This window comes from Egretta garzetta, unplaced genomic scaffold (assembly GCF_000687185.1).
Source record: "Egretta garzetta isolate BGI_Z169 unplaced genomic scaffold, ASM68718v1 scaffold369, whole genome shotgun sequence".
Lineage (NCBI taxonomy): Eukaryota > Metazoa > Chordata > Aves > Pelecaniformes > Ardeidae > Egretta > Egretta garzetta.
This window is the reverse complement of record NW_009260837.1, coordinates 2,895,645-2,917,326: the sequence shown is the minus strand read 5'-3', so window position 1 is coordinate 2,917,326 and position 21,682 is coordinate 2,895,645. Positions and strand designations below refer to the sequence as shown.

Here is a 21,682-nt window from a genome sequence, read left to right as displayed (position 1 = left end):
GAAATCTGGACAAAATTTAAAACCATAAGATGGAGAATGATGGGAAGCTGTTCAGTGTGAGAAAGGCCCATGAGACTGCAAGGAGCCGAAGGTGATGGTGCTGCTGTAAACTCGGATAAAAGAGAAACACGCTGCTACAAGCCACCCCTCTGGTATCTGTTTGGGCCTTTCCCCACAAACCGCAGGTCTGAAATGGATTTGCAAGTCTGATGAGGTGATGGATGCTTTATACATGCTTGTCAGTGTAATGAAGAAAGAGGAAAAAACCAGTTCAGTTAGTCTGAGAAGGCAGTACAGTTACCTCATCCCCCCACCCTCTTTTTGTTTTTTTTTTTTGTTTCAGGACTGCATACGCAAGTTTCTAAACATAGAAACAGCCAGTTGCACCTTTCAAATTTTCATTTTAGAGGTACAGCCACCTAAAAGCATCTACTCAAGACTTAAAAGGGTAGTACTGGTGGTTTATAAGGTACTCTTCATTTCGAGATCTAAATAGAAGATCCTTGTGAAGTTTCCTGTACCCCATTGTTTCTTGTTTCCCTTGGCTCCCCAAATATATTTAATGTTAACATTCTATTTGTTAAATCCTATCTTCAGAGCATACTTTTGAAATTAATTCATTATCAGCTTTTTTCCCCTCCTGCAATTTAATTTCTTGGCTCTCCCTAGGAATCAAATGAAGGCATGTCAACATTAAAAATAAACAACTTTACCAATGCTATTTCATCTAAATCCAAATTGACGTAAAGCATTGTACAAATTTGGGTACAAAATCAAATATCTGGTGAAAATGGCAGGATTGTGCATAATGATATTATTGCATTGAAACGGATAGCCATATAGATTCATAAATAGCTGGATATATATAGAAAGTCTTTAGAGGCCCTTGAAGTGGCACAGAAGAGAATATTTCACTTTAGTGAAAAATAGTAGAAGAGGAAACTGGTTTCTAAGTATAATGTGTACAGGAATCAGAACTGTAGCTTCATGACATTTAAGTTAACTGGTTCATTTATTTTTCTTTAAAATGAAACTATGGAAAGCCATGCCTTTTTAGTTAAGAAGCTTACAGAAATAAAATCCAGCTTCTGAATTATAATTACAGAATATCAACTGCCGTATGTTATTTGCGTTGTTTTGCGTTATCTTTTGTGAGGTTTTATTGTGAGATAAGTAAAGAGTGAATGGAAGCAGCAGCTTCTTTCCTGAACCTCAGTTTGAGACGTAACAATATACCCTGCCTGGTAATTTCTGGCTTTGCGTGTATACGTGCAGAGATCATGACATTTTTGATTTTTCCGTTGTAAACAAGAGAGATCGACATAATGTTTCGGATAGACAGTCTCATGTTTTTTAGTTTATTCTTCATTTAGCCCATATTCTTTGACACTAAATATTTACATATAACACCACATGCAGAGAAAACCGTCCGTTCATCATGGCCCCTAGTTACTGCGTTTTTTTAAGGTTAGGCCTTGCTTGTCAGTCAAAGGATAACATGGAGTATATGAATTGGAATTGGACAACTCTGGAAATTTCTGAATATAAGGCGATAGAACTTAAGCAGAACATTGGCTTTTCAATTGTCTTTCTCCTCATAGGGATCTAATGAGCTATTAATGTGTAATACATTAACTCAATTCACGGGACTGTAGACAGGATAATTCTGATTAGAATAGAATATTTCAGTTGGAAGGGTCCTACAACAATCATCTTGACCAACTGCCTGACCAATTCAGGACTGACCAAAAGCCTAAAGCATGTTCTTAAGAGCATTGTCCAAATGCCTCTTAAACATTGACAGGCTTGAGGCATTGACCACCTCTCTAGAAAGCATGTTCCAGTGTTTGATGACCTTCTCAGTAAAGAAATGCTTCCTGACGTCCAGCCTAAGCCTTCCTTGGTGGAGCTTTGAACCAGTCCCATGAGTCCTATCAGTGGATCCCAGGGAGAAGAGCTCAGCACCTCCCTCTCCATGTCCCCTCCTCAGGAAGCTGTGGAGAGCAATGAGGTCGCCCCTCAGCCTCCTTTTTTTGGCCTTTCACATCTTCTCCCTACATAAATGAACCACGGCTCTGTACTCTTCCTGTGAAGCCTCACGTTGCTTCCACAAGGAGTTCCCAGTTCAGCCAAGCTTGCCTTCTCCCCTCTTGCTTCACTTATGACGCAGTGGAATTGCCTGCTCCCGTGCTTCTAAAAGGTGGTTCTTAAAGACTGACCAGCACTTGTGGAGTCCTAAGCCCTCAAAAGCAGATTCCCAGGTTACTCTGCTAAATAGCTCCCTGAATAGCTTAAAGTTTGCTTTCCTGAAGTCCAGGGTAGTAACTCTGCTGTCCTTTTTTCTCATTACACTGGAAATTTTAAACTCAACCATTTCATGTTCACTGTGGCCAAGACAGCCACCTGCCATCACATCCCCCACGAGTCCTTTTCTATTCAGAAATGGCAAGTGTAGGAGGGCATCTTTCCTAGTTGGCTCACTGAGTACCTGTGACAAGAAGTTACTGCCTACAAACCTCAAGGATTTCCAAGACCTGCTTGTCACAGCAGTATGGTATGATAGTCCCAGCTGATGTCTGGGGAGTTGAAATCTCCCATAAGATCAAGGGCTACCAATCCAGAAATTTCTCCCCGTTGCCTGTGGAATAACTCGTTGGTGCTTATGTTGTGGTTGGGCGATCAGTAGTAGACACCCACTACAACATCTCCTTTGTTTTTTCCATCCCCCTAATCCTCACCCAGAGGCTGTCAACTACATCATCACTAACTGTAAGGGCTGTACAATCAAACCTCTCCCTTATGTATAGGGTGACATGAGTCTTTGGAAGGAAGGTCACCGAAGCAGTAGTGTCAGAATCTTAAGATATATGGAAGTTTATGAAGAGCTACTTACTCAGGGACTGGTGGAATTAGTTTTGAGGTAAACTGTTGAAATTTGGTACAATTTGTAGTTAAAAAGCTGCTGAGGTATAGAGAGATCAGTTCCAAATCCTATCTCTATGTAAAAATGTTTTTTTAAAAAGTTAATTTCTGTTCATTCAATACATCTGTTGGGTTAATTAATTTCCCATATGTAATGTATTTTCCCTGTAAAATAGACATTATTTGTGCAGTCTTCTTTCTTGAGGGAAAAGGGGATCCAGCTGGTCTCATCCCTCATTTATTTGTTTAAAGTCCAGTTAAAACAACCACACACAAAAAACATCAAACAAAAAACCCCCCGGAATCTGTTTACTAGACCTTCAGACAGCACGGAAAACCAGTATATGTGTATATTATTACATTTATAAACAGATATTTGCATCAGACAAATATTTACATTGAATATACGGACGTTTTGTTAATTACAGCTTTTACAAACCTATCTGAGTGTGACACCAAACTGTCCAGGGTCTAACATGGACATAGTGGAGCATAAAAAGAAAGAAGAGCAGCTTTTATAGTGATTCAATAACAGGAAATACACTTCTAGACATGAGTTTGCCCAAAGTCTGTCAAATGAAATTATAACCTCAAAAGATTCAACCAAGTCTCATCTCTCATCAACATGAACAAATCATCTCTCAGTCTGAGGCCATCACGAGGAATCAAACCCAAACAAGTGAGAAGCCTTTCCCAAAATGCGCAGCGTACAAGAAAAAAAGAATGGATAGCAAAAGAAAAAGTCAGTGCCCCAAATGGTCTCTCTTAGTGAAGATCCTAAGTGGGAGGTGGGCAATTTGCTGCAGGAAGAATTAAAGTAAAAACTTGGTTTACATTTTTGGATTTCCTTCCAGAGGTTTGCATTGAAGAGGTCTTCAATCTGTTTTGCTCCTATTGTATTATTATCTAGTAAAAAAACCCCAACAACCAACCAAACCCTGTATTTGCCACACTTTACATTGGCCATACAGGAGGTCAGACAAAGGGAAAAACCCAACTCCTCCACTATTTGGGAAGTGGCCCAGGGGTGAATGAGGTAACAGCTGTGGAACTGCCACCGTACTGTGTGGAGGACGTTCTGGTTGGGTTAGTGATGCTGGGAGTCTGTAGGGGTACAACTGCAGGTAAAAATCATGAGTGGGTTTACGCACTGAGAGCTAGTAATTGAAGTACGCAGATCATGTTAATGCATCATTTCATCTACAAGGTGCCGAGTCTTTGATGAGGAGCTTGTTATATATTGCAAATCATCTGACATTAAAAGTATAGCAAAATTGCTTCATTTTTCCTGTCCCCTTTCACCCAACCCTCCAGCAAAGCCCCGCAGGGACACCACACTGATCTTAAGGTGTGAGATTATGTGTCCTCATTAAAAATACTGCAAAATGCTGCTGCTAAGTGTAGTGGTAATATTGTGACTTGGCAGTTTTAGTGTTATATTGATCAATTTCCATTTCAAATATGATAAAGCTGACATGGCCCGTGGTCCCCAAAGATGTTGGGGAAGAAACTTTTTTAAAAAAAACATGAGAGCATTTAATTGTAACTGATGATGCGTGTCAGCCTTGGTCCCAGGAGGGCTTACAGCTGCAGCTCCAGAAGAAATGAGAATTCCTTGCATGACCCTGCTGGCTTCTATTCCATGAAATCTTTTTCTTTATGGTATTGAAGTTAAAAGCGACACACACCTTTTCCAGTCAGATGTTGCGAGCATGTGTGCTAATGCTAGATCATGCTGATAGAAATAAAGCTTTCTGGGTTAAACATTTGCATATTAAAAAAACCAAACACCACAATCAATATATGTAAGTATTCTAATTGGCAAACATCTTTGCAGCTTCTTCAGTAAATCCCAATGTCTAAGCTGCAGTGATGTGTTTTTCACCTCCACCTCTACAGTTTGTCACCACTGCTGTCTGAGAGTTAGACGTGGCCGTAGCAGTAATGGAGATCTCTGCACAGATGGGGTTCCAGGTAGCCAGCAGCATCTTACGGTTGTGAGGTGTAGCTGTCTCTGAGAAGGACCGCATCCAGCAGCCTTGAAAGTGCTGGTCTCTCTGCTCCTGGGCTAGCTTAGGCTTGCCCCAGGGCTGTCACCCGTGGGGTACAGGTTTGCCAAAAACAACGACAAAGAAAGGAGTGAAGGACTTGTCTATGGCTGGGTGTTTTTCTAGTGTTTCACTGTTTGGCTAACACCAAAATGACTCTGTGTACGATTGCAACACTGCTAAAATATTTTATTCCGCTCTGATAACAGCGCTATTTTGAGCTTCTGAGCAGCACTGAGGAACACAGGCAGTTACAGGAACCACATCTCTCTACCATTCCAGCTCTTACCTCTGCTGCCAGGAAAAAATGCTGAGTGACTTTGATGCCTTCTGTAGAAAATGAGCTTGTACAGAAAGGCAGTCTTCTACAGAAGAGCGCTACAGCAGAAATATTTCGGAGGATGGGATGAATACACTCTCCTGGTCAGTGTTAGGAGTAAGCTTCTTGCAGAATTCTTGACATTAGTGTAGATGCACCAGACAGAGGCCTAATTTAGCGCTTATTATCTTAGATAATTTCACTGATATTGTGTGCTGTGGCATTTAAAACCTTTTACAGCATGAAGTTCCAATATAAACTCTGAGCAATATAAGACTGTCCTGCATGATTCAGATCAGAGACTTAGTGTTTGAATGACGGAAGAACAACACATCCCTTGACAAATTTTTTTCCCTTCTCTCTTGCTCTTGCAAAACACTCCTGTGCACGAGCAAAGGATGCTGTGTGCAAAGAGATTTTTGTGTAGCATAGATAAAAGTGTCTTTTTAAAAAGTTTGTATTGAAGATTGTAAACATGAATCAATAAAAAATGGAATTATATATAAAGTACAGAAATAAAGAAAACACCTCATTACGTAGGAAGAAATTTCTATTCATTCAAACTGGGTGATGGTCTGTCAGCGAATTATTGTTAGGGGACAATAACTCATGCACCAACTGTATGGAGGTTTTTGTGCATAAAATGATCTTTCGTTATTCCTTTGTCAGATTTTGATTTTGTTGTTATACCTTTCCACCACTTTGAACAAGAGAAATTGTTGTTTTGGCTTAGAGGAACTGTGCCACCCGTGTCACCAGAAGAGAAGAATTGAATGAGAAACAACAGGAAAAAATCAATTTGTTCCCTGGCTTTTATGGCCCTGCTAAGGGACAGTTGTACAAAGCAGCGACTGACTTCCTCTGGCCCTTTCTAAGCAAGAGACTGAGCAAGTTCCTAGTTTGTTGTGTGGTTAACCACACTGGAAAATTGGATTATTTTTTTTTAGTTGCTGAAAGATGCAAAGTTGTTACTCATCTGCGGCAGGGTAAACTCATTTGTGATGGTGATTTGTTCGGCTGGTTACTTGTGCAGACGTATGCTTACAAGGCTATCTTGTGCTGGTTGAATTCAAGCTTTAATGTTTTGAAATGGAAGACTTATTTTTTACTACAAAGTCTCTATCAAGAAAAGAAGTTGTCATCAATTAAGAAAGCTTGAATTTGATAGTTCTGGGAAAAGACTGTTCTCTCACAGGAAGCTTTTGAAAACTGTGCTGCGTGTCACAGTTGTGCTGAGACCTGAATTCCTAGCAAAGGCTGTCATACCTTTAGAAGAAATAAAGTTGTGAAGGACAATTGTAAGGGAATTGATGTTACAGTCCATATTTTAGAATACTGGACTAATACTATGCCAAGCCAAAGAAATATCAATACAGTAAGTAGGAGAAGGAAATACTCATGCTGATGGGATGAAGTATTGATTTAAGAAAGGGTCAAAAATTAGCTGTGTACTAGAAATAAAAAAATAGTTTTTAGCTGTGAGTATGCACTGATGTTTTGTTTATTTTTTTAGAGATTTTCGAGATGCCAAAAAATGGTAGTATTGCAACATATATATGACTACAATCCTATTTTATTTGCTAATAAGTGACTATAAGGGAAATAGATACTATTTCTAATTTATCTGATTTGGCATGAGGAGAGACAAATGTTGACTGGAAAAAATACTCTGCTCCTAAAGGAAGAATACTTATTTATTTTTTTAGAGATTTTCGAGATGCCAAAAATGGTAGTATTGCAACATATATATGACTACAATCCTATTTTATTTGCTAATAAGTGACTATAAGGGAAATAGATACTATTTCTAATTTATCTGATTTGGCATGAGGAGAGACAAATGTTGACTGGAAAAAATACTCTGCTCCTAAAGGAAGAATACTTACAGTATATTTATAATTCTCTTTTGAAAAGCTAAGCAGAATTTCAGTTCCATATATTGTTGCAGTTGGAGGGAACTAACCTATGTAAGTTGTCAGTAATTCATTGACTCTGGGCTAAGGGTAACTCCCATCATTAAGGATCTGCCTGTGTGTTTTTATTGGCTTTTAGTGATCAGACTGGGTAAGAACTAATCATCTTTAGAAGCTGAAAAATTTGTGCAGCTTGTGGGAAAGATGTGAACTCATCAATTAAAAAGAAAAAAAAATTTTTTTTTTTATCGCTCTCAATGGGATAAATGGATCTCCAACAGCACAATCTCCATCTCCTGCTGTTTTACAAATGTGACTGTACTTGTATACCTTCAGGCAAACCAAGCGAAGCATTATTATATGGAATAATAAATTCAAGTTTTGAACTCTCTAGCACGCTACTCTGGTGTAAAGGACAGTACCTGCAGCAGTGAGACAACTTTGATTGTAAAATTGATTACATACAGAGACTGGGGAAAATTATATAGTGGCCTTAGCCGTCACTGGATGGAATGTTGTATGGTACATTTGCTTTTGGTGAGAACGAAACTAAGGAGCATGATGCTCTGAAAGCTTTGCTGAGTGTGTACCTGGGAAGCCTGTGTACTAGAGGTTTGAGGTTGGAAAAGAGAGGTAGCGAAGCACGCAGGGGGTGCAGGAGCTACAAACCCACCGAAGGCTTTGCTTGGGCTTCACTGGTGTTAAGGAAGGGGAGCTCTTGCAAATGAACGGCCGGGCAATCGCGTTGTCCTTGGGTCCAGCTGGACCTGCGTTCTCCTCTGTCGGCCTTCCTTTTGTATTGGTTTAATAACCAGCTGCATTGTCAATGTGCAAGGACTGGTTGTTTTTTATAAGACACTTTTTTGTTTCTTTTAAACTAGAAAGATGAAAACTACAGAAGCCTACCACGAGATACTAGTAGCTGGTCTAACCAGTTTCAGAGAGACAATGCTCGTTCATCGTTAAGTGCCAGTCATCCCATGGTGGACAAGTGGCTGGAGAGGCAAGAACAGGTAATATATATGTGTGTATATATATATTACTTTATCAATCTAATCTTTATGCTACTCCAGGCTATTACAAAGAAGTGTATTCTTATGTGATATTGGCTCTCTAAGCATGATACAAGCACCAGCAGAATGCTGACTAAATTTCTATGGGATTCCTTCTGCTTCCAAAAAACCTGCATTAAGACTGAAATGGACAGCTGCAAATTATTTAAATTTTGAGTCATAAACACATTTACATAGTATGTAGAGTGCGGCTGTTCTTCACGACTGATACCAACAGGGCTATTTTAATAAGTATTATTTTCATGAACATTTTGCCATTGAAAGCTAATAAAATTACTACAGAATAGCCAAATGTGGGTCAGTTTTGGCATTGCACTTCTAAATGCTTGTTATTCTTAACATTGTACAATATATTAATTACAAATTTGCAGACAGTGTTATATTTATTTAGTGTATGTTTATTCTGCTTTTGATCTTGGGCTTTTTTGAGACACTAAATAATTCTAACTTGGGGTTTTTTATTAATAAGGTGGTAGTCACAGAGGTTTAAAGTTCTAAAATTAAAGTTACCTAGCAGTCACTTGATGTATTTGTATGTGTCTGAAATTTTCCAAGAAGTGTCTTCAAATGTACAATGAAAATGCATCTTTACTATGGAGACTGGAAATACAACAGGAAGCCCATACATAGGATAGTGCATATGTAGGATTATTACCTCATTTTTCTTCTTTATACAATGTGACAGGAAAACATTGAGGTTTTGCATTGAACATAAATGTACAAATTTTGTATTTTACAGCAACAGGGCATAAAACCAGAATTAGACAGAGGAGCTTCAAAATGAAATTTGCTATTTCATACAGCCCAAGCTTCTTAAGCTGTGCCTTGTGAACGAAGGGGAAGGTTTAGAGTCCAACACTGGGCTGGTGTCCTGGGACTGGTCTCCTTCACCCACAAATCCCATACCCATATTTGAAGTCCAGCATTGCCAAATCCTAAGATATTCCAAACATTCTTTATTCAACTCCATTCTTAGTTGAAAAGGAGCTTAAGTAATATCAAAGAGTATAAAAACCTAAAAAACTCCCCAGATGTGAGTTATTAACTGTATTTGTATCTTATAAGTAGCTGCGGATTCATTTAAAATTACATGTTTTATGAAAAAACCTGTGTCTTTGGTCCTTGTGTATTTTCCTCTGCTCATCTAATGATAGTGGTAGTTCTGTTACTGTTTCCCTCTCAAAAGATGTAAAGTTAGTGTGGATGAGTTTAGCTGCTGTCTCAGTATCTGCCTGTATAGAAATGGAAAGTTGGTGCCCAGATTTGAAGGCATCTCTTGTGACGGTTCTGCTTGTTTGATGTTTCCGGGGTGTATTTCCATGCGTCATTAGATTTTCACCATGGCAGCTAATGCAAATGTTGTCTCAGCAAAAGAAGTTGGATTAGGAATCTTAATAGTGATCATCTTCAGAAATGTTTGGTACATGAGTATTTTAATATAGGGTGGTTTATATTAAGTTTTGTGCTGATTTTGGTCTCGGAACAGCTAGCAATCAGGTAAACAATTGGGCACTAGTGGTGGTCTGGAAGCATGTTTGTTACCCGAGTTAACTGGTGGAAGTCTGAAAGTGTGTAGATAGCATGTTTCTTCTGAGCAAGTTTTCTGCTTTTTGGTGTTTTTTTGTTTGTGGTGGTGTATTTTGAGAGAGAGAGGGTTCGTTCTTTAAATGTGTTAATGAATCTGCATGTACCTGAAAGACAGGATCCTTTTGCAATTTCATATCAGCAGGGTAATTAATTAGACCAAAACCTGTTTAACAGCGTATGCACAGGAGAAGAAAACCCGTAGTGAGAGTGGGGTGCAGCACAGCTCTGCAGAGAGGGGGAGGGAAGGACCTAGCAGCAAATGGAGAAGCTGCAGACAGATATATTCTTCCACTTTTTTTTGCGTTTTAAAGTCTAATATATTTTTCAGTATTTTGGGCTTTTAAACTCTAATGTCTTTTTCAGTATCCTCTGTGGTCATTTTGTTTCCCACTGGTTAAGCCTTTCATTTCTGTGAAGAAGAAACTCAAGCGATGAGGTTGCTGTGTGGCATAATCAATTAATTTAGCAACTTCCAGTCCTGTTCCTGTGTGCTCGAGAGCTGCGGAGAGGCCGGAGTGGTCTGTGCGCCCTGCCCGTGCATGCATGCAAAGTAGCAGACAGCAGGTCTGGCACCAAGGGTAAGGCAGCGACAGTGCCAAGAAACCTTGAGGGCAGAACACATTGCAGATACCAGGGGTAATAATAGTCCTGGTCTAAACTGCCTTTATGGCTGTTTAGAGGAGATAGTAGTAAGCATGAGATTCATCTTGCAGGCTCCAGAGGGTTGGTGTTGGAAGAAGGCTCTTCTGGCTTGGATGGAGTTGCTTCTCTGGAAGCTTTCCTTATCTTTTCCTTTTGAATATAAGGAGAACAAAATTTCCAGGATGATCTTTGTCAGCGTCTAACATACATGAACATTCAGTGGATTTGTGCTTTGAGGAGTGAAGGTGTGACATGCCAAAGAAGTGCAATTATTTTGGTGTGGATGACACCTCATTCCCCACGAGCAGAACTATGGAGCAAACTGTGGTTCTGCAGCATCGCAGACCGTTCTGCAGATGAAACTGCAAGAGCAAAGCTGCTTGGCTTGTTTCTAGGAAAATATGGGCTGCCCTGGCAGTGACTAATAAGGGCACAGAATTAGATATATTCTAGTAGTTGTTAAAGAAATTCTGTAAACTTGTCTAGTTTTTAGCGTCTTAAGATAGAGGAATGCATGAAGCCTGTTAAAATTCCTGGAAGGAATTGCTTTTGCTCCTATCTATTGTGCTTTATTAGGGCCCTGCTAAATAATAAATGAGTGATATATCAAAGAAATGGAAAAGATTAATTCTGCTTTCTGAGTCCTTTAAAATATTCTGATTTTATATGGTGATTAGCTACATCTACCTAAGGATTGTTCCCAGTTCAGTTCCAGAGCCCTCTGGTGTCCACAGGGCAAATGGTCCCTGTACTTCTCAGGGAGTTTGGTATTTCTCAAGCCCAGGAGGCAAGTTATGTGAAACTGTTGGTACCAAAGAACCATTTCACCACTACAGAGCCAAAAATCCAAAACCAGTTTCAGAATACAGTTATAAAGTTAAGGGTTGTATTTTTCACTCTTTCAGTCGATTATTTCATTAATTTTCTCCTACAGATTGTCAGGTACTAGGAATAACATTTGCAATCTTTAATTTAATTCTGAAATAGCTTGAAAAAAGAAAAACGTGTTTTTTGTTCTTCACCTTGCCCTCCACAGCACCTTCTTTTCCCCCCACGGCAACCAAACTTTGAGGAATAGTTGAAAAATCTTATTTCTTCTGAAATTTATTCATATATATGGTAATGTCACTTTTATTCGAGAAATCTTTTTCCCTTGGTTCACCCTGAGACTTGCTCAGGCCCTGATCAAATCTGGACTCATGCTGTTTCATAAGAGGGAGACATGAAAAGGGAACGCATGAAAGAGTTAAACTTTTCACTGATTCCTTAAGTTTAAGTATGGAGAAAGCTTCTCTTGGGTGGTCATTTCAGTTTCATTAGTCAAATATTGGAAGTGGCAGCAATCAAGACACCTTGAACTGCAATAGTATATTCCTCGCGCTGCTGGAGAGGCCTGTTTCGCAGGAGGATTAGAGGACCCGGCTGCGCTGTGCGCTGGGAGGGGGCGTGAGAGCAGCAGGAGAGGGAAATTCTACAGCTGCCCTGCTTAATTATGAAGTGGTTGATCAGATTTGCAAACACAATGCGATTGGTTCAATTAAAATGATATGCAAATATGTATGCATAACTATTGGAGATATCTGTATTTGTGAGTGGATGAAAGCAAGGTAGGAGATGGAGTAAAATGTCATGGTTATTACTGAAGAACAGGTCTGATTCCTAAAATCCCAGTAGCTTTCTAGTATGTAGCAAAAAGCAGAGATAAAAGCAACTCAAATGTATTCTGAAATGGGAAGAGAAGTTGGTTCCTACTGCCGCCTTCTTGAGCAGCAATGTGCTGTGTGGAACACTTCCCCTAAGTTATTCTTGTTCGTGACATCTGTCCACAGGAATCTAGGACAGTTTCTCTGGTTCCTTTTTCAACGAGATCAGATGTGCAAGTAGCATATGGTCTTACATCTCCAGCTGTAGAGTACCTGCCTTCAGCTTGTATTTTCAGCAAAATAAGGCCTGCTTTTAATACGATTGAGTATACTCTCTTAAAACATTTGGATGCTGTAAATTAGTGCGTTTCAGCACTGTCAGTTGAAAAAGAAATAATCAGCGCTTCAGAGGTAGGTTGGTGAATTTAAACCACAAGTTTCCTGTGGGTTCTCATACTCCTCCTTACCCACGTTGTCAAATTTTTCATTTAACAACAAACCCCCTGCTTCTGTTTTATGCCTTAACATAAGAACAGAAGGCAGAAATGCAGCTCATTTATTTTGTTTAGTTCTGAATGTTTCATAGTGGTATATCCAATGTATATAAATACTTTTATTTTCAGTGGTGTGCCTCTTGTGTTTCTCCTTGTCTGACGGGTGTATTTTGGCTTTTGTTTGTAGGTTTTATTATGATTGTAACTATAGCGGAAAGGTCTGTGACTTCAGTGTTTCATGGCCTGGAGATGGGGAGGCTTGGGGGTTGGAGGCTGCTCTTAACCTCAGCTGCCTCACATCTGGAGGTTGAAACTGCAGTAAAAATTATTGTCATTACTAAGGAGTCGTGCTTTAAGATTCGGAAAAGGAATTAGCTTCAGTTGGATGAATAATTTTTAACTGGTTATCCATTACCCTGTACAATGCCAAGATAGAGTCTCATTGCTTTCCTCCCTGTTTGAGTACAGGCACTTTATAATTTATCTCTTGTGATAACAACCTTAATGATCGTAGAACCCTGACAGTGTATAAATTACAAAATACAAAGATGGTTTTAAAGCTTGTCATATTCCTTCTAAAGAATTTCTTTCACAAGGAAAGAGATATGCATATGTTCAAAGCTCTGGGCCAAATGCAGAGGCCTGTCTCTTTTGGGGGGGTCTTCAGTGGATTGTGCCGTATGGAAGGCAGGGGGTGCGTGGGTGTAGCCAGGAAGCTATCCAGGGACTGTGGGACCGGCAGGACTACTCTGAGCCTGATCATGGGAGGAAAAAATGTTAGCAGCTAGTGAACGAGGCCATGGCTTATGCAAGTTTGCTTGTTTCTGCACGTAGAGCTATGGGGCGTGGACGAGAAAGGCACCTGGCTTAATATTAAATAATTGCCCATAGCTATAACTATGGGCAGGTAGAAGCAGCGACTAGTGCATCTGTAGAGGATTCACTTAAGGTTTATGTTAGTCAAAGACCTCAAGGTGTCCCTGAAGAGTTCAGAGTCTCTCCTGTCCCATATCTACTTGCAAATTCAGCTTTTTTACTATTTGAGATGGGGGTTCTTGGCTGTGTGATCACACTGGCTTCCACCTGCTGGGGCTGTCAACACCCTGAGTGCTGCAGCTGTTTTGTCTTGCTTTTGAACTACGAAGAAGGTGAAAAGCTTGGTTTGGCCCAGGAATACTTTCTCTTAGCTGCTGCTGCTGCAGGTCATTAGGTGTTGACTGCTGCCTTTATTTCTGTATATTGGTAAGATCTTAACTCCTTCAGCTCAGAAACTCAAATGCTCAAATGAAATGTAAGCTATAAAATACTGGCTTGATGGCCACGCAGCAGGAAGGGGGGCAGTTACGTCTCAGCGAGGGCAGCAGTTGCATTGAGCTCTGAGCCAGCCAAGTGCCCTGTCTGGCTGCCAGAAGAGCACCTTGACATCTTGAAGCAGTTACTAAATACAGGCATAATAATATTTTCCTTTTTTCTTCTCTTCTTCTTTGACTAATCACACCTTTGGAATATTGTTTTATATATAATGTGGTCAAAATTATTAAATAATTTCTGATAGCCTTTGACTTCCCAAAAGAGCGTAGTGTTATTGGGTGCCACTGATCTGTATGTGACAACAATTAAGTGATTATTCTGTAGACTGGTTTCAGTGTTCTCCCTGTGTTGTATTTATTATTATAAATTATAAAAAATACTATGCATAGTGAGCTCCAAAATGAGAAACCCGTATTTGGGTGTTTATAATGTGCCTACCTACATAAAAATATCCAAACTCCTATTGTGTAGTACTGGAGTCTAGCTCTTCATCGGGTCGAGGCATGCATGGGGTCAGCTGGGTCCCTTCCAGGCTGGACCCCGCTGAGCTGCTGCCAGCAGCTGGGGCGCTGGTGGGTGTTGAGGCGCCCAGTTCCCACAGGCACATCTCCATCTGAGAGACGTGCTGGAGCCGCTTCTGTATTATGTGCCAGAATGCTTAAAAAGGGGCATGGGCGGGCAAAACAGGTTCTCTATTTCTCTATTTATGATTTCTACTTTTTAAGGTTAAAATCTTTACTGTGTTTTTCTGTAGTGAGACTCAGAATCACAGGCCTTTTCTAGGTTTCAATCTGACTTTGAACCTAACTGGCTTCAGATCTGGATTTCTAAATCTAAACTTCATTCCCATATTTAAAAGTCACTTGATTCTTAGGTTCTAACTTGATCTATTTCTGATTTTTATATAGACTTTAATTTTTACCCCTCAGAAGAGTTGTTATGTCTTCTGAATTCAGAAGAATCTCTGCATTCTGCTGTATAAAGCTTAGATATGAATACACTAATACACATATTTATTAAATATTCTCTAAATGTGTGTGTATAGCCACAGAAACAGAAGAAGCCTGAAAGAGAAAGGCTTATATGTATGCTGAATGCATTGGTACATACAGAGAATCAAATTTCAAACTCTCTATTATTTATTAGTTTTAAGAAAATATTAACATGGAATTTAGAAGTCTCTGCACTTTTATGCAAAATGGACATTCGTGGACATGACCTTAATTGTATATTTTGGAAAGATATTCTTCTTTGTCTTGGAGTCATGAACAAATGTGAAGCTGTTTTTCAGTGCTGAGGGTTTCAGTTTATATAAGGTAGGAGGTTGGAATAAACAGCTTTATTGCTTGGGGACAGCTGTAGTGGTGACGCTTTTATAAACAATGTTTCATGCTGGCATCTATCTTGTTCTCCTTTGAAAAATAATCTGTCATTTCATACTGTGTATTAAATAGGTGAGACAGTTTGGGGGCTGCAGTCTGCTTTCAGTTATATGCTGCTGTGTAGACATGAATTCAGTGGCAGAATGTAGCTCTATATGTGGAGAGATGATTATAGTCCACAATTTAAAAGAATAGAAAAGTCAATTTTACAAAAAAACCTCATGGATTTTAAGTGTTCTAGAAAAAGACATGCTTCATGTTCAGATGTGTATCCTCACACTCAAACGCTCTCATAGGTAAGGTACACGTGCACGTAAGTATGCAGATGGACTGGGTTGAAATACAAAGAATCCCACAACAGTCCAGATTCAAAAGGACCTTGAGAGATCATCCAGTCCAACTTTCTGTCGGAAAGGGAGCCTGGACGGGACTACCTATCACTCTGTCCAAACCCATCTTGAAAACCTCCAGTACTGGGAACTCCACCATATCCCTGGGGAGGTTGTTCCAGTGAATGGTTGTTCTCACTGTAAAAAAAAATTCCGTGTATCAGGATGTGACCCCTCCCGGTGCAACTTCTACCAGTCTTCTTCACGTGGCTCCTCGTGAAGAGAGAGCCTCTGTCCCTTTTGTAGCTGCTCTTTAAGTAGTGGAATGCTGTGATGAGGGCCCTCCTGAGCCTTCTCTTCTCCAGGGAGAAAAGACTTGACTCCTTCAGTCTTTCCTCATAGGACAGGTTCTCCAGCCCTTTGATCATCTTTGTGGCCCTCCTTTGGACCCTCTCCAGTCTGTCTGCGTCTTTCATGAGTTGTGGGGACCAGAACTGGACATGGTACTCCAGGTGCAGCCTGGCAAGCGCTAGTATCTGCTAGAAGACCTACTCTGTTCTGCAGGACCTTTGTGAAGAGTGTTGGCATGCATGAAGGGCATTTTCAAACTTACTAGTAACCATACACTGCTGTTTTCCCCCCCTTTCAGACCAAAGTATTTAAATAATCATGGTGTTATGGTAGGTAATGGTAATAAATCTGTGATACCAGGATATAAGTAATACCCTTTTAAGTTACATGGAGATGCTGTAAGAAGCTTTAAATAAATGATTGCTGTTAGTTTTCTGACTATTTTCTAAATACTTTGCAGAACAGCATTATCTCTGGCTTTTTTGGCTGCTGTCTGTCCATGGTAGCAGGTCAGATAAGGATGTCTGAAAATCCCTTACTGCCTGCAAGAGCATTTCAGCTAAAGGATGTCTCAATTTTCCTCTTCTTTTAAGAATTTATTTTCTTTCTTCATGCTGTGAAAGAGGTTTATTTTCCCATATGTTTACTTTTTAGTCCAGGGGTGTATAATGTACCCCAACGAGTTGTTTATAATGCTCTCACTGTTTTTTCATAATGTGCTTGTTGCCGCTACCGTGCTGTGTCCTCCAAAGCCCCGACGGGAGCATGGTACGAGTTAGTTCTGTGCAGCCCTGCTCGAGGCAGTGACGGCCACGTGGGTCCCAGGGGCTCCGGGCAGCCCTGCCTGCGTGGGTGAGAGCGCGGGGAGCGCGGGGCAAGGTGGCCCCATGACAGCAGAGCGAGCGATACTGAGCAGGAGCCACAATTACAGCGTGCCAAAGTAATGCAGAAGTGAAATACATTAGTAAAATTAAAATTTGTCCTTATTCCCTCGGTGGGTAATACAGTTAATGAAAATAGATCTAACCAAATTAAGATAATTTATTTCATTAGTTTACAGCACTGTAAAACTTTTCAGGACAGCACAGCCCTTCTGTACAAACCTGAAATAGATGCGGTTCCACTATTCACTTCAAAGACCGCAAAGGTTAAAAGTTTTAAGTGTATTAAAGCAATTCTGTTAATTGTGTCTATGGAGGATTCTCCCTCGCCCTTGGTAAAGTATTCTTAATTTAAAATTCACATTATGCTCATTCTGCATTCTAGCCTTTTAACCGAAGCGTAAATATGTAAGTGATTACTTGTATCTTTGAGGCTTAAAAAGAAAGTGTGCATTTTTGTTTCAGAAGGTGGTACTGGTAGTACAGGGTTTTGCTGTTTTACTCTTTATTTCCTTCCATTTTGTGTTCTTCTCGTTTCCTCTGCTCTACCTTTCTCTTCTTCCTGCATACCTGATTTTCTACTTGCATACCGTACAGATTTCTACAGGACAGCAGCCAATTCCTTGGAAAGACAGACATCTCTAAATCCCAGCTCCCCAAATCCCTTCTTTGTTTTATTTTCTAGAGTCTTGATGATGTCCTTTTTTATATTCTGTCAGAAAGACACCATTGCAAATCAGAAAGCTATCCCAAATACTGGTTTTTTTCACCTGTTCTTTCAAATTATAAGAAAACCCAAGTCTGAGAATTTGCTTAGTTTTGTTGCCAAGCCAAACTTCTATAATTCTGCGTTAGAGGTCAGTCTGGCCTTAGCTTAAGCTTCACATTAACTTAATCTTCAGTTAACTTAATTTGCATTTTAGAGTTTGCTTGACTTGATGGAAAAACAAGTGTGGTTTGTTTTTTTTTTTTTAAATAGTCTGGTTTTCTTCCTGGTACAATTTTTCTTCTAAATAGCTAATGTTACTTATTTAAAATGAATATTTATATTACTAATTTGTAGTGGAAACTGCATCCTTTCTACAATAAAATAAAACAACTTATCAGGCAGGAACATGGATGTGAGGGCTCTTTGCTTTTTACTGTAGTTTTTAGGCAAGATTTAGGTAATCACTGCTGAGTCATGCAAGTCAGTTAATTCTGAACAGAACAGAAATAAAGTCAGAGTTTTTAATTTGGGCAAGGGAAAATGACAGATTTTATCTGAATGGGAAACTTATCTCATTTATTGAATAACAGCAGGATGATTTTTAAAACTTTTATCTTTCTATGAATTATTAATTATAAGAAAGATGCTTTCAGAAAAGCATTAAGTTTGTCCTGTCTGTTGGGGAAGTGATCATTAATTTGTCTTTCATTGATGGAAATAGGAAAGGCGCTTAGTTTTTAAAATCCTGTGTGGACAGATCACCTCAATGACATGGTTGCATTTGCTGCAAAGGGGAATGGTACTGTATAACTTGGAGTTAATAATTAAATTATGTGGAAGTAATTTGTCTGGGGTTTTGTTTTATTTTGGGGTTTAAATTTAATCTCGATTTTATTGCTTAAGTACGAGCATTTCATTATTGAATGTAGTATGCTTTGGCTGTATTAAGTGGTTACTGTAATTTATAGGATACTTTGAGAAATGTCATGATTCCTCCTGAAGTGACACAGCAAGATTTAGTGAGTGCAGCAGCTGAGTGAATGGAATTATGTAATGTGACCTAGTTGATGCAATATACCATAAGATTTTAATTTATATCATCAGTATAACTGGAAGAGAAAAGAAGATAATAGACCAGCCTTGCCAATTCATTCACTGACTGATTTGAAAGTAAGTCCATTCTAAATTTATCTCGGAACTACTTGGAGTTGCATGTGAAATGGTCAACCTTGATAGTTTCCAGGGCTGGGGAGGGGGCGAGCAGGGACAATAGGAATTGGGTTGCTTAGGAAATCAGGATGTACAAAACAGTTACTTACTTTTGGATGTGTCCCATGCAGAACAGAAGAAACAACAATCCCTCTTATCTTTTAAAATTTATTTTATTTGATCTGATTTAATGAATAATTAAAAAGTATTTGCATAAGACTCAGCAATTGTCTGCCAATGGTATTGTGGCACTGATGAGGGCTTTTGCTGAATCCCTCTGCCAGAGAGGAAAACTGATTTGGGAGTGAGGCAGTTACTCTGGTTGAGGTGGGGTCCATACTCAGGGTACGCAGAATTCAAACAAATGCAGCACAACTAGCGCTTCCATGAGGAAGCAATCGATTGGAAACAGGTGAAGCACTAAAAATATTAATGAACTAAAGACTCGCTGTAATGTACTGCTGTAAAGATTTTACTTTTGAAATAAATATTCCTTTCAAGTTTTGATCTCTTGTATGTGATATTTTAGGAATAAAAATTGTTGCCCAGATTCCATATTAAGGTATCACTCACTTTCATGCCAGCTGCATGTGATTACTTTGACTTCATTTGGATTGAAAATTTTTATGCTGCTTTTTTCCAGCCCAGAGATGACTATTTATGAATTTGAGCAAAATAGTTGGTTATTATTATTTTAGCATATTTGCCATTTAAAATATTGTTTGTTTTCACAGCTTAAAAATTAACGTTAAGGTCAGCATGCATACGCAACTATTTCCAAAATGGGGAAGAAAATTATCCTTTAGGCTGTATATTGCAAACATTTTTACAGACTGTGGAATAAACACCCGAGGAGTGAGGTATCCAGTAAGAACGGAACCTCTGGTCCTCTTAGTATTTCTTCAGCATACTAGGCAGGAAGCCAGTGCTCAGTCACTTCGTATCAAAACTTAATTTCCTCTTCCTTTTGGATACCCTCATTTGTCTTCAGAAATCTTTACTTTCCTAATATGTAGGCATTCATGATTGTTTATAATTTCAACTCATTTATCCAAAGCACGGACTAAATGAAATGTCCTAAAAGTGGCCATATCTGCGAGCATCTCGATCTTAAATTACTGAAAGTTACACGGAGTACTCCATCATACCATTTTTATTTATCTTGATTTTCTAGGCAGTAATTGTTACAACAAGGCACAGATTTCATAAAGCAAGCCCATCAGTATTTCTTCCCTGTAGTTACACTTTGTCACTATAAATAACTTTCTCTTCATGAAGACTCGTTTAACTCATCCTCTCATCAAAACTGATGGATTTTGCTGGTGATCTGAAGGTCAGTAAAATTGGTCTCTGTGCAAAAGAAGCAGCTTAGAATATTACGCTTGGGTAGGATAGTGTGTGTCGCAGCATTCTGGGTAGGTGAAACTAATGGGGCTCAAGGACTCTGCCTTTTCCCCCCTAAATTAAGAAATGTTCCTCTTGCTGAGAAGCTGAAGGCTGGGTCAGAGGTACTTCAGCTCCACCAGGGGACAGGAGAAAATACTGGGACGTAGGCTGGGAAATGCGTAGAAAAGACCAAAAGAAATTATTATATATTGACTCTATGTGAAATTCCTACCTCACTGCAATGCAGTTCCCTGATGACTTTTTTAATTTCACAGCTACACGTGCATGTAAATATAAAGAGAAGCTCAGCTGAAGAGAAGATGTGCCCTGCCATGTGGGGCCCCTGCGGGTCGGAGCGCGCTGGTGTCAGGCACGCTCTGACTTGTCCTACTCTAAAGCCAAACCTCAGAACCTGGGGTGAATTCAGAGCAGTGCGTGCATCCACGGCGTGCCGCTGGGGCTCTGTTTCGGGGTGGTGGGAGTCATTTCGAAATGGCCTCCCGGGCTGCTCCGGCGGGCAAGGCGCAGCCATGGGAGCTCTGCTGGCTCGCGCTGGCTGGAGGCTGCCAGGTATCCTGGAGAGAAGGGATACCCGTCGGGATCATCCCAGTTTGGAGCCTCTACAGAAGACAAAATGTATTTGATTCATGACGGCATCTTTCTGTTTGCCAGTTAACACAGAGCAAGGTTTCCTGTTCATTTTTATAGTTCTGCTTATCCATATATACATTACAGTTAAATGAAGTACACATCTGTGCTTGTTTATATACTAGAAACACAGAACACTTCATTAACTGCCCACTTTCAGGAGCAGTATTTTAAAGTGACATACATATATATACACACGCGCGCGTGCGCGTTTCAGTGTATTCATGTATAACTTGTAAAACTTACTTTATGACAAATGTTTTTCTTGTAACTATGTTTTTAAATACATTCATGTCGTCCTCCTCAATTCAGTAATTGTTTTAGAAGAGAAAGTACCCAGTGTCAACTTTTGCATACTAGAAGAGGTAGTAAAGAAATACCATCTTGTTTCCTCTTGCATTTGACTTTGGTTCCTAGCCCACAAAAGCAGGAGTCTTTATGGTTCAATATCTACAGCTAGCCTGAAATTATGGTGAGGGCTTAAGATGCTGGGTTTGTTTAATCATGTATAGTAGTATCAATTTATTTTATTTAACAATCTAGAAAATTAGTCTTAAGTAATGTATTTTAAAAGTACTACGACTACTTATTCATTTCAAGTTCTGATTTTAGGAAGATCTTTCAGGAAAGGCTGAACTCCAAGCATATAGGTACTACACATCAGTTTCCCCATTTTCAAATTGTCGATTATTTTTCTTTCCCTGTTTTAATACCAGTCGTCTGAACTGGGATAGCTTTTAGATAATTGTGATTGACATCAAGGAGACCCTAAATAAGGTTGGAGGTCGGCGAAGCTATTAGGGTGACAAAGTTTAACAAGGCAGAATCTGGGAAG

At 39.5% G+C, this 21,682-nt stretch overlaps 1 protein-coding gene across 1 annotated transcript in view; it reads left to right on the top strand.

Annotated features, from left to right (window-relative positions):
* Window positions 1-21,682, top strand: part of PARD3 (par-3 family cell polarity regulator) — a gene marked incomplete at its 5' end in the record, with an annotated part of 308,728 nt that overhangs the window by 38,149 nt on the left and 248,897 nt on the right. The window contains one exon of the mRNA XM_009647030.2: window positions 8,084-8,215. Within this exon, the coding sequence (XP_009645325.1) occupies window positions 8,084-8,215 (132 nt within the window). The remainder of the gene's footprint in view (window positions 1-8,083; window positions 8,216-21,682) is intronic.